The sequence below is a fragment of the Mixophyes fleayi genome, chromosome 12, assembly GCF_038048845.1.
Source record: "Mixophyes fleayi isolate aMixFle1 chromosome 12, aMixFle1.hap1, whole genome shotgun sequence".
In the NCBI taxonomy this organism is placed as follows: Eukaryota; Metazoa; Chordata; class Amphibia; order Anura; family Limnodynastidae; genus Mixophyes; species Mixophyes fleayi.
In genome coordinates this window covers 65,729,309-65,743,363 of record NC_134413.1, presented here as the reverse complement: position 1 = coordinate 65,743,363, position 14,055 = coordinate 65,729,309, and the positions used below count along the sequence as shown (strand labels likewise).

Sequence of the window (14,055 nt, the reverse complement as noted above, 5' to 3'; positions counted from 1 at the left end):
ACCATGATGCTGTCTGGGCTATATAAAAGTATATTGGTAAAATATCTGATAAGAAAACATATTAAGCTCCCACTATTGATTGCCAGTGCAAGCTCTGACTTAAGCTGACAGAGGAGCCAGACAGGTTCCTCTGTCATTTTATACACTCAGACATGGGCGTTCGTTTCTGCTATGGACCAATCAGTGATAATGCCCGTAGAGAATGGAGCATTGTGGGTGATGTCTGTTCGTGTATAATAACATTGTGTATGGAGATTTTGGGCTAAAATTTTACAGGACCATTACATACGAAGGGATTTTATTATTAGGGAATAATTATTGCATTGCACTTTACAAGTTAAATGTTTTTTTCTAAATTTTATGTATGGTAATAAACTTCTATTTTATAGGAATGAATGAAGAGACAGTATGGTCTTCTCTTCTTATGCGGTTTTGGGTGTTAACTATAGTGAAAGCTCTGCCCCTTTATGCTAATGCCTTTGGTATATCGTTACATGTCCCGCAAATGTTGCTTCAGTGTGTACGAAATTTAAATCATTGTTCACGACAGTATGGCTGTAAAAAGACGCTACCGGGACGGCAGCTCTTCCCTTTATCGTCTGAAACAAGGCTAGTGAGTATTCAGTCCATGGACCGAGTGATCGGACCATCGATCGGATGTAAAATCGATCGGCATAAAAAGTTGGTGGAAAATTCTGTAGTGTGTACCCAGCTTTAGCAAGTGCATAGCCATCTTGCAAATTCCCTTAACAATTGCTTAGTCTTCAGATAAGATGCGTGCACATTTATCCCTTTTTGTATGTATAATATAGCTAGGATATCCAACAGTTTAGTATCTTGTGTTATCTTAATCCAGTTAATGCGTTTACAGTGTTAGAGATTAACTCTCACATTGTGGATTAGGGTTTATTCTTCTATATAAACTATGTTGCTATATGTATTTACTGTGAGATAGCCGAAGACCCGTCTGCATCTACAACATCTTTCACTCAATGATTAGGACACATATTTATGATGGGTATAGCACAGTTTGTCCATAAACATTTAAATGGTGTCCCTCTTCCTCTGTTTGCACAGCAATCTAACACATACTTACCTACTTTCTTCAGCTCTCTTCCGGGAGCCAGCCAGTGGAGGGGGGCGTGAGGGGGCGGGGCGGCCAAAATCGCGTCATTTCGGCCCCGCCCCCTGTGACGTCATGACGCAAATTGCGTCATTTGACAGCGGGGGGCGGGGCTAAACGCCGCGATTCATCGGGAATCGCGGCGTTTGGGATCTAATTCTGCCCACTTCACTAGGAAGTGGGCACTTCCTAGTGAAGTGGGCAGAATTCGGGAGATTGCCACACTCGCCCGGGAGTCCGGGAGACTCTCGCAAAATGCGGGAGTCTCCCGGACATTCCGGGAGAGTTGGCAAGTATGATCTAACAATGGCCATATTTACTCAGCAATTCCTTAACATTCCATTTGGAATGTTCATGAGTCTTATCAGCTTTGCTAGTTTCCCACAGCGCACAAATACATGGATTATGTGTTAGTGATGTATATTTCTTTCTATTTATAACTGCAAACCTGAAAAAATGTGAATTCCTAATGTAATTGAACACGCTTATTCAAAAGCATGTGTCTAGTTGATTTCTCATTCACGAATGTGTGCCAGTCGAGAAGTTATGTTGTTAACTCCTTTCACGCGAGAGATCTTTCTCTGCCAGATCCACTGTAAGACTCCTTGTTTGTCAACTGGAGGGAGAAGTGCAGATCAAAACATCTGCTGCAAATAAATTAAAATAGAAAATGAACTGAGATGTGTTTTATATCTACTTTGCACAGTCTTTGAAGCTTTTGTCAAGGTCTAGAACAAAGACCTAGAAAATGGCTCTGCCACTGTCATCACCATGGAAACCTCCACTCTGAGGAGAACAAGGGGTCGGCCATTTTGGTAGTCTGGTTCAAAGGGCCCAATTTGTATGACAATGAGCGATTTTTAAAGTCCAAATATGGTTTTGTTTTTCTTTCATACACAAATATGCTTAAGAATTGAGTGCTTTAATGAAAAAGAAAAAATTCTGCTGTAATTAATATCTTAGTAGGATATTTATATATGCATTTGCTGATAAAATATTTGCTTTAGAAGTAGTTAATATGTAGAATTATTATGCTATACTGTTATCGTTCATAATTATTTGCTACGTAAACATGCATTGATAGGTTTTGTGGGTGTTTTAAGTGTTGCTTGTTGTTTTTGATCTACACTACCACACATGTGTTAAGTTTGCATCACTAATGGCCGCTGTTAGTGTAATGTCTGCTGCTGAATCCATTGCTTGTCTTTTTACCGTGTCTCATTTTTCCCTCCCCATGCTTCCTCCATTTTGCCACCTCCATAATACTGCCTGCTGTCTGACGTCAACCACATTGAACCTCCCACCCCATCTGCAGACACCCAGATATTTTATCAAGGTATCCAGCAATTTTTAGTTCCCCTATGTTCACCTTTAGCTGTGCATGTATCAAATGGATTTTAAATGCTCTCTTTTTTTACCTGAGATTTCTCACTTATTGAGTTCCATTGTTTGACATCAGCCCTGGACAACCTGTGTGAAACTGCAAGTCCCAGGATGCTCTGCCAGCTGTGGGCTGACTATTTAGAGGCAAAGCATGCTGGGGCTTGTAGTTTCACAACACCTGGTTGGCCAGGGCTGTTTTACATGATCAATTGCTGGGAATTCTGGAAGGTGGGGTTTAACCCCGTACTGAAGACTAAATTACAAGGCAACATTGAAACAGTTAAATAAAATATGATAAATTTGCCAATAAGCTGTCAGTGGCTTAATGAACAGCTGTATAATGTATTGGGTGGACTTAAAGTAAATAATATAAAAAAAAGAAAACATACTTTCTTTCGGTTGGCATTTCACCGGTGGGGTCCTTGATGGCTCTAACAATCCCATGCCTCACTGTTTCCTAAGCGTACTGCCCAATTTCTGTCAAACAGATGGAGGCAGCCATATTTTACCTTGAACCAATATTAATGAGAATGTAGCCATCAATTCCTGAAGGACAAATGGTATCACTGAGCCATACAGTGACTTGTTGATATCACTAGTTGCTATCGAATTGATTGAATATGGGTTCCAGGCACAATATCACAGCCACCATTATCTGTATGCCACAGGTGTACAAGTCACTATTCCATCTACAGTAGGACAAAATGGTGTACAAGTCACTATTCCATCTACAGTAGGACAAAATGGTGGTCTCCATTGTGTGTTGGTGACAAGTGTTATAAACTGGAAGACCTTATTTCAGGATTGGAAGAGCCTCTCACAATGGTTTGACATTCCCTTCCCTTTGCACGTATCTCCTTACATTTCCTCAGCACTGCATGTAAGACCTACCCCCATCGTGCACCGAACCTCCTTATATAACACGCTTTGTCAATGTGCAAGCTATTTTACTATATGTTTTTCACATGTGTATGCCAAATTACATTTTCATACTGGCTTTTGTGTGGCCTATGTTGCTTTTTGAAACAATACTTACACTTGTATTCTGTATCCTAACTCATTCTATTACTGTCTAAATCTTCCTCCCAATCTTCCTCCTCCTATTCTTCTTATCTGCCAGCAGATCCCAGTCCCGTTCCCCAGTCAAGCATTGACCACATCGTTATTGGAATAGTGGTAGCCATTATCGCCTTCCTTCTTTTCTGTCTCCTTATTGTCTTGGGACGCTACTTGATCAGACACAAAGGTAAGGTCTACCCTAGAACTCTCACATCACACTTCTCATAGAAAAGTATCTCTTTTATTGGTAAATATGGTGGCTAAAATTCCCACCATTCACTGCCTACCAAGGTCTGATTTACCAATGCCACATGCTTAGGGGAAGATTCAATTAGCCTCGAAGTGTCTCCGGAACGTCCTCAATACACTCCGTGGCGGAGATTTGACAGAAATCTCTGCTCATTTTTCCTTGCTCCCCGTAGAGGTGCAAGGGAAAATGAGCAGGGATTCCTAACGTAATTGCTGGCAATGTGCTGGTGCGATGTCTGCGCTCCACATCGCTTGCAATTGAATCTCCGATTTAGAGCAGAGAGGGTCAATCAGTGCTAAGCTCCCCCAGCTAAAATGTTGTAACTCCCCCTATATGGTCACTAGTTATCGCATGGACCTCACCCTTTTAACCCTAGTTTCACAAGTAGCCTGTGCTCACCCAAAATATATTACTAAATGGTTGCTGATATGGTAATCTCAACCATGTTGGGAGGGTTTTTACATTACCACAATTTTATGTGTAATATAATAAATTGATCATTAAAACTTCCCTGAGAAATGCTGATCTAATTATGGAGGTGGATATAATTTGGCAATGCTGAAACATAACATTGCTCCAACGTGCCGCAACTATGCAAGTCTAGCTTGCAAAGGTGCGCACAATACCACTTCAAACTGGCAGCAAGTATTGGACATAATGGATTAACTTCTTTGTAGAAAGGCAACAATGGTAACTGTTGGGAGTAAAAATAGATGGTTACCTTTTCACTGTGTTTGTCTGACATAAATGACCCCACGGTGTAGACCGGAGACAAGAATATTGTTGGTTAAAAGAGTAGAAGAAATGTTAATAAAGCTGGTTATATAGTTTAGCTAGAGGAACAATTCCTTATTATAAGATAAATAAGGTAGAGTTTAAACCAGGCCTGTCCAACCTGTGGCCCTCCAGATGTTGTTAAACTACAAGTCCCAGCATGCCCTTCCAGCTATCAACTGGTTGTCTACCGGCAAAGCATGCTGGGGCTTGTAGTTTAACAACATCTGGAGGGCCGCAGGTTGGACAGGCCTGGTATAAACCATGACATCACTTGACTTGATTTCAGAGACGGCTTCTTAGGCTGGGTACACACTATGGGTTATTCACCTGATTATCGGGCCAATCACACGATAAACAATTGTTGGCCCAATATTGCATTAGTGTGTACGCTCCAACGATCAACAATTATTGTTCCAAAGAACATCATATTCTTTGATTTTATAAATGGACTAGAAAACTCATTCAACGATGGAACAATGACGTTCCAATTCTGCAGTGTGTATGCACTCGCAACCGGCAGTGTCCATAGATCTTTATGGAGTGTGCAGAGCCCCAATCTTTTCATCCGATGCTTATGACAGATGAGTAGCACAGATCTGAAGGTAAATCGTGTATACTGTGTACACATTAATCAGCATCCTGATCATTGGTAAAATCGTTAAAGATATCGCATCGGGAGAAACTTTCTGTAGTGTGTGCCCAGTCTTACCTTATCACTAAGATGCTCTGTATCTCCTTTCTTCCACTATGAAAAGATGAGGATGATAATGGTGATGTTGCAGTGTTGCCTATCTGTCCATTTTCAGGCACCTATCTCACCCATGAAGCCAAGGGTTCAGATGACGCCCCCGACGCCGACACTGCTATCATCAACGCAGAGGGCGGACAAGGCGGGTCTGATGACAAAAAGGAATATTTCATATAAGCTCAACTCCTCCTCCTGAAATTTGTGACCACGGCAACAAGATCAACAACCTAAAACAGCAGCGACAGAACACAGCGAAACCAACCATTCGGGAAAAATTTCACATGGTTGACTCTCTCCATCCAACAAGGCCAAAAACAAGGAGAAGGGGATGGGAGAGAACGGGACAGTGATCGGAGAGATCATGCTTCTTAAACAAACTTGTATAAAAGTTATTACTAAAAACTCTTAAAAAGATAAAAAAAAATTGCTTGCTTAAATCTACATATCTTCAGTGAACGCACTATTCTAACAAACAAATAATAATCGTGAGTTAAGATATTTTTTTGTTTATTTTCATTTACAATGTGTACAGAGTTTTATGTTTTTATTTTTTACTTTGGAATGTTGGGGTGGTGATGGGGGGGGGGGAGAAAATATATTTAAATATATTTAGTGTTCTTTTGGGGTTTTTTTTTCAGGGTAAATTAAACATGTAGGCTAGGTATTTTCTAGAAAGAAGTTTTATCTGTCAGGAATACATAGGGAGCAGCTGATAAGGTGCCACCGTTAAAGCTTCCATTTAAAGACCTGCATGGCTGCTCCTGGAAATTGGTCTGAAGACGTTGTGTGGTTTCCGTGTTTAACCCTTTGGTAGCCAGGGGGGGGCGTTTTCTTAACTCTGACTGAGAAAAAGCTTAAATGGTGCCGAAGGCACTTTAAGAGTAATGTGTTAAGTAACAAATTGGATTTAGTGAAGTGACGTAGATGAGCAAGAGCGGATCTCTCGGCTAAATCCTCTCTTCTTTTAAGGTGGGTGTCCCTAACCGAGTTTGCTTAGGCTAATCAGGGTCTCGGTTTTGCACAGGATTAAAGAAAAGGCACAGTGTTATTTGTTTAGTGTCATAATGTTTTACGTCATTTTTTTTGCTCTATACCATAACCCCAGCTCGAGCTACAGAATGGTAAGTGATGGTATGGCAAGTGACAAACCGGCCAGGACCGTCCATTACAAGAGAGTGGTTCATGAGGCTGAAGAATGGCGTAATCTGATTGGTTGTCAGTTAGCAATAGGATTTTGGTTGCAAAGCAAATATCTCCACTAGATAACTGGTATTTAATCTCTGACAATGCACCATAGCTGCTCTCACATTGCCATATGAATGCATCATCAGGTCATTTATCGTTTTGCAACTGTGGTCATTCTCACAGATCTGACAGCATCATCCATCTGGCAGAGTTACTGATATTAACCAATAAATCTCTGTATTATGTCATACTATGTATGTACCAGGCTTGGCATAAAATGTTTTTCCGCTGCGTCTTTGTTGCATTGTCCATCATTTCGTAATTTTTTACTTGTTGATGCATTAACCCTACACACTTTGACGATGTTAGATGCGGGATAATGTTGCAAATCCCCCCAAAATTGGGATTGTTTATTGTTATTTTATATTATTTGCACCATGTTATTAAATAAACTTTATTTGAAAATCACTCAGTCCACTCTACAAAATCAGCACTAATTAACATTTTGAAGTAATTTTAGAGCCGGAGGTGGTGTTTCAATTGCCCTATCACTGACCACTGATGGAGATAGTGTGCAGAACATATACTATACATCAATGGTGCATAGTCGTTTTTTTTAGAATGGGCATCAAAGTGTCAGTGGATCATTGTCTGGGACCACGAAAGTTTCCAATAGAATGCTTTGAGTATCTGACAAATAAGGAAACCACATTATGACAAAAATTGTCTGAAAAGTCTGTTTGTGTGGACAATGTCAACAATCTCCATATCTGTAGCCTATATCCAAATGTATTTTGTTTTTCTAGAAATCGAATAAATATTTTATAGCTTGATGTTGGCATCAAGTGATACAAAGCAAGGACAGAATCAATACTAATCTCACAAATTTGTAAAACAAAAGAAACAAAATCCATCTGGTTTTTATTGGGACAATTCACAGTAGCATCAAAGAAACATGCTGTTTGGTGATAATGTGCATAATCTGGCAAGACTGATTTTATTTTATATTCCCATAGCTTTTTTAGAAATAGCATGATCAAGCTCAAAAAGTCTTGCTTAGTAACATGGTGCAAGTAACACAATTTCCCTGAAACCAATTAGACAATTGTTTTCATTAGTCAAAATACTGCACTATTAAATTCTAATATCTGATTGGTTACAAGATATTAGGGCTTCTTTAATGGCATAGGGCAAAGAGCAATGATGTGTTGTAACCAGTGTTTCTCCTTACCGTTTTTTATTTTTTTTCGGTTTTACGCAGTGTTTCCACTTACATAAGGTTTTTTCCTGCTTTTCCCCATTCTTTCCCAGTCCCCCTGTTGTCGCTTTTCCTCTAAAATTATTATTTCAGGTATGTCCCACAGCCACTTAAGTACAAATTTTGACACAGGAATTTGAGATTTTGTCAAGGAAAACCCAAGAAAAAAAACCAGATAGAGACCAGGAAATTTGAAAGTGGAACCACTGGGTGTAACCCATAACATCCAATAAGATATTGACTTTTATTTGCCGAACTATAATAATTTGCTAAAAGCTGGTTGCCATCAGTCACTCTTTATACCATGTTATTAAATTAGCCCCCACCGTATGTTTTGAATTACTTCATTAAACAGCTCTATAATGTTATAATTGTTCAACATCGGTTGGACTATTTCATGATATTTTCTGTTCCTGCTTATTCATCTTTCTACTGTTCACATCATTTGTGATAACCTCTTCCGGTACAGGATTATTTAACACTTGGTCGATTTGGGTGATGGGAGATACGTCATTCTCCTCCTCCACCCATTCCTCTTCGTTATGCAGCAAAGCTGTATTCCAGGTGCTTCCCAATCAATTTGAATTGCTGTTATATATTTGTACATACATAGACTGGGTAAGGAAAGCATCAATGGCCGGTTTTATTGGCTAACGGGGCTTCCTGAGCGGATTAAGTGTTCGTGTGAATGTTTTAATGACTGTTCTGAATGTAGTTCTCTATATGTTTGTATATTTCTTAATGGATATCTACTCAGTCTGTGAAAATACATTGTATCTAAGGCTTCTAGGTTTCGGTATGGCTCATTCCTTGGCGGGTTTATTGGGATATAATGCAAAACCTCAGGGCTGATATCTCATGTCCCAAATATATGAGGTGTTTTCTTCGGATATACAGTGGAATCAAACAGGCGCATCCTTTTGTGAAAGCATAGAGCGTTACCTCGTAGAACATGGAATTATGATAACCTGATGGCATCCACTTTGTCGTTGGCTCTGTGACAGGTTTGCACCATAACAAAGGTTGCCATTACTGTGTAAGACTACATACGCTGATTGCGGTGATTGGTTCGTGTTTGTCAAAACATTTGACGAAAAATTAACAGAAATTTATATTTTTTTAGGTGTTATTTTGAAATTATTCTGGTATATAAAAACCCTGAAAGATTTATATAGGATATACAGACATAAGTGGTGTCACACTGGAGCACAAAAATATATAAACTAATTTGGTTCTTTGAGCCTTTTCCTAAGGCACAGGAGAGGCAGCCATTTTGTGAGCTGAACCAATCTACCCGAAAATGTATCCCATCATCTTATCCGTTAAAAATAAACTACTTACATCATGGAGGTACCTTGTTCAACCGTTGAATAATGGGTTCAAAACGATAATAGTTTTCAACAGTGTTCGACGTTCCAACAAATGTTTATGGTTGGTGAGAGAGACATCACAAAATGGCTACTTCTTCAGTGCATAGGTGGCGGGTTTACTTTTAAGATGCCATTGGATGATATGGCAGCAGCAATACATTTCTTTTCATATTGCATTACCAGCCTCTAGGGCTAGATGGCCTAAGGCTTTCCAAATATCGTGGAAGGGGTTGGCAGGGCAAGCTGGGACACCCCATGTTGACTAAGGCTATTCTAGGGTATCCATTAACATGAGTCCTGAATCTATATCAACACTGATAATGTTCTTCATGTGGGTCATGCTTCTAAACCATCCACCTTATATTCCCTGTATCAGTCAAATACAGGCCTTTCCACTGATATTTTGAGTTATTAGTTATTTTAGTTATTATTTTGTTTCAGTTAATTCCTTTTACAAAATGTAGTATATTTCTACAAATATAAAAAAAGCGGACAGATGTTATTTTTGTGAAAAGAAACCAATAAATAACTAGTTTCTTAATATCCCTACGAGATAATTAAGAGCAATTTTAGATTGTAGCTCTAATGGTAAATTGTGCGTAATGTATGCCTTTGAGATGCATTCCGTTATACTATACTGAAATGATTGCTAAAAATGTTAAATTTCAGCCTTTATGCCACGTTCTTCCTGTTCCATTCTCTGAGCAGCGAATGTGTGTACTAAGAATCTTCAATCTTCAACATCACCGTTGAACAATTACTGGTTGGGATAGAACAACATGGTGGACAGTGAGTGTAGTAATGTAAGCTGCCTTTTTTGTTTAGGGAATATAAGATTAATCAATAAAACACATTAGCAATAGCAAAATGGAAAATATATATTTATTATATAGGCAGTAAAACATATAGGTGTATTATTTATTATTATATATATATAATATTTTTTGGAGGCACTAACAGTTGGTCTGGCCAGTCACTTAAGTCACCTCCTCAGAAGGAACTATGGGAAATTTTCCCCAGTTACAGTAAAAACAGCACCATAGAGATAATTAATAATGTTCTTTAAAAAAAAAAAAAAAAAGTATAACGCTGTAATAAAACATTATTGGGACAACAGAAAAGCAACATAGTAAAATAGGTTTAGCTATTACCTTCATGCAAAGCACACATTTGCGGTACCTCTTAGCAACCAATTATATAAAGAAGCAGGCTAATGAGAGCCAACGTCTGGTGCTGTGGGTTACAGTGCTATTTATACCATGTTACTAAAGGGCTTTTCCATCTTAAAAATAATCTTAATGTAGATTATTTATTTATTTAGTGCCTACATATTCCACAGCGCTTTGCAGAGAGCGTTTAATCATTCACGTCAAACCCTGCCCCAGTGGAGATTACAATTATATCTCTACCACACACACACACACGCACTAGGGCTAATTTTGTCAGCAGCCAGTTAACCTACCAATATGTCTTTAGAGTCCGGGAGGGAACCTAAGCACCGGGCAGAAACTCACGTCACCATGGGGAGGGCATACAAACTCCACACACTGGTTGTAATGAAATTCATGACCCCAGTTCTGTGATATAGCAATGCTTAAAAAAAAAAATCACTGTTTTCAGCGTTTACAAATATGCTTGATGGCCTTGACAACTTTCTGTGCTTTTTATCAACGCCTTTACATCACGCAGAGATTTATTTTTATTATTGCTATTTACTTTGTTTTCGGATACACCATAACCATCAGCTCTGCAGTGCGCAAGGCCACTGAAAATGGCAATGCTGCCTGGATGATTTAAAGACCTAGGTGAAAAACACAGACGTTAATGTGATGCATATAGTAAGAGTTGCAGGAGGGCATCTTAAGTAAACCCCAATAAATTAAAGTGGGCTCATGGTGATAAAAGCCCTGTAATGAAACCTTTACACATTCACACAATCTTCATTATTTTCCTACGGACATTAAACGCCACAAGTTAAATCACCGTTAACAGAATGAGTCTGCATCTAATTACAGAAATATTCTCTATGTGTTGACAAAAGGACACCATGAAAGGGTCATTAGCTGTATAGCATTAGTATGGAAATGTATGTGTACCTAAAGGGCTGGCAAAAAGTCTCCATTATGCTTTCTCAGTTATTGGTCCAGGAAGTGCACTTGCTCAGAAGACTGCAAGGCTGAATAGTGTGATAATTTACACATGATTGAATGGTAATCTGAAACTATTATTACATGCACGGTTAGTGCTATGGATGGAATGACTTCATTCTTCATGCACAGGTAAGTAATATTACCTATATATTTTATTATGCAGTATACATTAGCAGTGAAACAGCTTTGTATTGGAAATTCTGCAAAATGACGACAGATCATCATCATTTATTTATATAGCGCCACTAATTCCGCAGCGCTGTACTCACTTATATCAGTCCCTGCCCCAATGGAGCTTACAGTCTAAATTCCTTAACATACACACACACACAGACTAATGTCAATTTGATAGCAGCCAATTAACCTACCAGTATGTTTTTGGAGTATGGGAGGAAACCAGAGCAAACCCACGCTAACACAGGGAGAACATACAAACTCCACACAGATAAGGCCATGGTCAGGAATCAAACTCATGACCCCAGTGCTGTGAGGCAGAAGTGCTAACCACTAAGCCACCGTGCTGCCCAGGATGTAGATGTGAAGCAAAACTATCAAAGTTCTGCCAGCCATTTATTTACTGTAGGTGTTTATATGCATTTTTATATACAGAAAGCCCTGTCCCTGCTCTCTCTATACAAGTGTAATATTTAATCTAATATTCAATTCTATTAATTGAATATTTATAGAATTCTATTAATATTCTAAATTCAATTTAATGGCCACTTAACAAAGGTTTCTTTTATAAAAGTGAATTAACAGAGGAAACGTATAGTTATAAACACCATCTTACATAATTAAAGCGTATCCTACACACATTGAATGAAAATTCGTAAAAATGCAGCCTATCCGTTGTCTAGGGAAGCTGACGTTACTGACATATGAGGACATTTTGTGGGCTGAAACAATCTTTATGAAAATATAGGTATCGAGTCACCTAAAAGAGTAACATTGCTATCCTCAGGCGTCCATCTTGTGTTGGAGGAATTGTGGTTGTCATCGAACCTACGTACATATTCGGTGGGAATGTCCGATAATAACCCAGTTTTGGGATGATGTATTAAATTTAAGCACTGAGACCACGAACATACCACTAACCATAGATCCTTAGATTACACTTCTCTGCCATCCAATCAGATTCATTGATAAGTCCACTATTAAACTGGTTTCGCTAAGCTCCTAATTGTTAGCGACTGGAGGAAGAATTCACAATTATCTTTGAGCGCGATCGTTAAAAGAATCTGGCACGCACCTGCCATGGAATATATCACCGGTCTCTTACATGTCATTGTTAACACCTCAATAAAGTTTGGAACTCTTGGTTCCTCTAAAATACTAGTACTCCCCTAGGTAGGGTGTAACTTCCTTACTGCAATATACATAGAGGGTACTATACCCAACCCAACCCAACAAAGTGGCTGTTACTTTGAATCCTTCCCCCCCCCCCCTCGCAAGACCTACAGCATTTAATCCATCACTTTCCCTCCCTCCCCCTTTCCTTCCCCTCCCCATCCACCGTTATTTCCCTTATTAATGACTATCTTCTCTCTATCCAAGGTCTGCCCCCGCTGGAGCATTCTTGTTATTTCGAACTCAGTTGGCTGACCCTATGTCTCCTTGTGCCTCACTATATATCTAATGATTATACATTGTATACTTTTTCTATATTTGGTATACCATGTTTGATGTGACCTGCATTTAATTGTAATTTATTGCTAGAAATAAAATGTACAAAAAAAAAAAAAGTACTGTTGTTAAGGACCAGTTGGTTCATGCATTTCTGAGAATATTGGTTTGGCCTCATATGTCAATAATGTCAGATTGCCGAGTGTATTCATTAAGTGCACGTTCATGAATATTGTTTCAGTCCACAAAAATTAGAGATGCTCGGGCTCGGTTTTCTGAAAACGAACTTAGGAGATCTGAGTAGGCTCGCGACCCGGCTCGGTACTTTCGCGCTTCCTCGGATCTGGTTCGAGGCAAAAAGTCATTGTTGCGCTGTCAGATCTTGCGGGTTTTGAATTCCATAAGTACCTCCCTCCCCAGGAGATCCAGCGCCATTGCTCACACAGAAACAGGGGTAGCAGTGTTCTTGTCTCTCTCCAGTCTCCAGTAACATTGCTCAGTGCCATTGCTCACACAGAAACAGGGGTATCAGTGTTCTTGTCTCTCTCCAGTCTCCAGTGACATTGCTCAGTACCATTGCTCACACAGAAACAGGGGTAGCAGTGTTCTTGTCACTCTCCATTCTCCAGTGACATTGCTCACACAGAAACAGGGGTAGCAGTGTTCTTGTTACACTCCAGTCTCCAGTGACATTGCTCAGTGCCATTGCTCACACAGAAACAGGGGTAGCAGTGTTCTTGTCTCTCTCCAGTCTCCAGTGACATTGCTCAGTGCCATTGGTCACACAGAAACAGGGGTAGCAGTGTTCTTGTCACTCTCCAGTCTCCAGTGACATTGCTCAGTACCATTGCTCATACAGAAACAGGGGTAGCAGTGTTCTTGTCTCTCTCCAGTCTCCAGTGACATTGCTCAGTGCCATTGGTCACACAGAAACAGGGGTAGCAGTGTTCTTGTCACTCTCCATTCTCCAATGACATTGCTCAGAGCCATTGCTCACACAGAAACAGGAGGGGTAGCAGTGTTCTTGTCACTTGACAAAAATTGACTGAAAATGAATGCTATTGAGATTAATTAAAATGTAGGAACAAAAAAAGAGCCAAATTATGTGATTCTAGAAAAAAAAATAGGA

The 14,055-nt window shown here is 39.5% G+C and overlaps 1 protein-coding gene across 8 annotated transcripts in view; it reads left to right on the top strand.

Moving 5' to 3' along the window:
* LOC142108547 (cell adhesion molecule 3-like) overlaps positions 1-6,816 on the top strand; it is a 243,797-nt gene extending 236,981 nt beyond the window's left edge. For 5 of the 8 annotated variants that reach the window (XM_075192288.1, XM_075192289.1, XM_075192291.1 and 2 more), the window contains 3 exons: positions 2,439-2,459; positions 3,627-3,752; positions 5,399-6,816. In XM_075192288.1, the coding sequence (XP_075048389.1) occupies positions 2,439-2,459; positions 3,627-3,752; positions 5,399-5,517 (266 nt within the window). In that variant the 3' untranslated portion in view covers positions 5,518-6,816. The remainder of the gene's footprint in view (positions 1-2,438; positions 2,460-3,626; positions 3,753-5,398) is intronic. The other 3 variants (XM_075192285.1, XM_075192287.1, XM_075192286.1) reach the window with 3 other exon arrangements.
* The last annotated feature ends 7,239 nt before the right edge of the window (positions 6,817-14,055 follow it).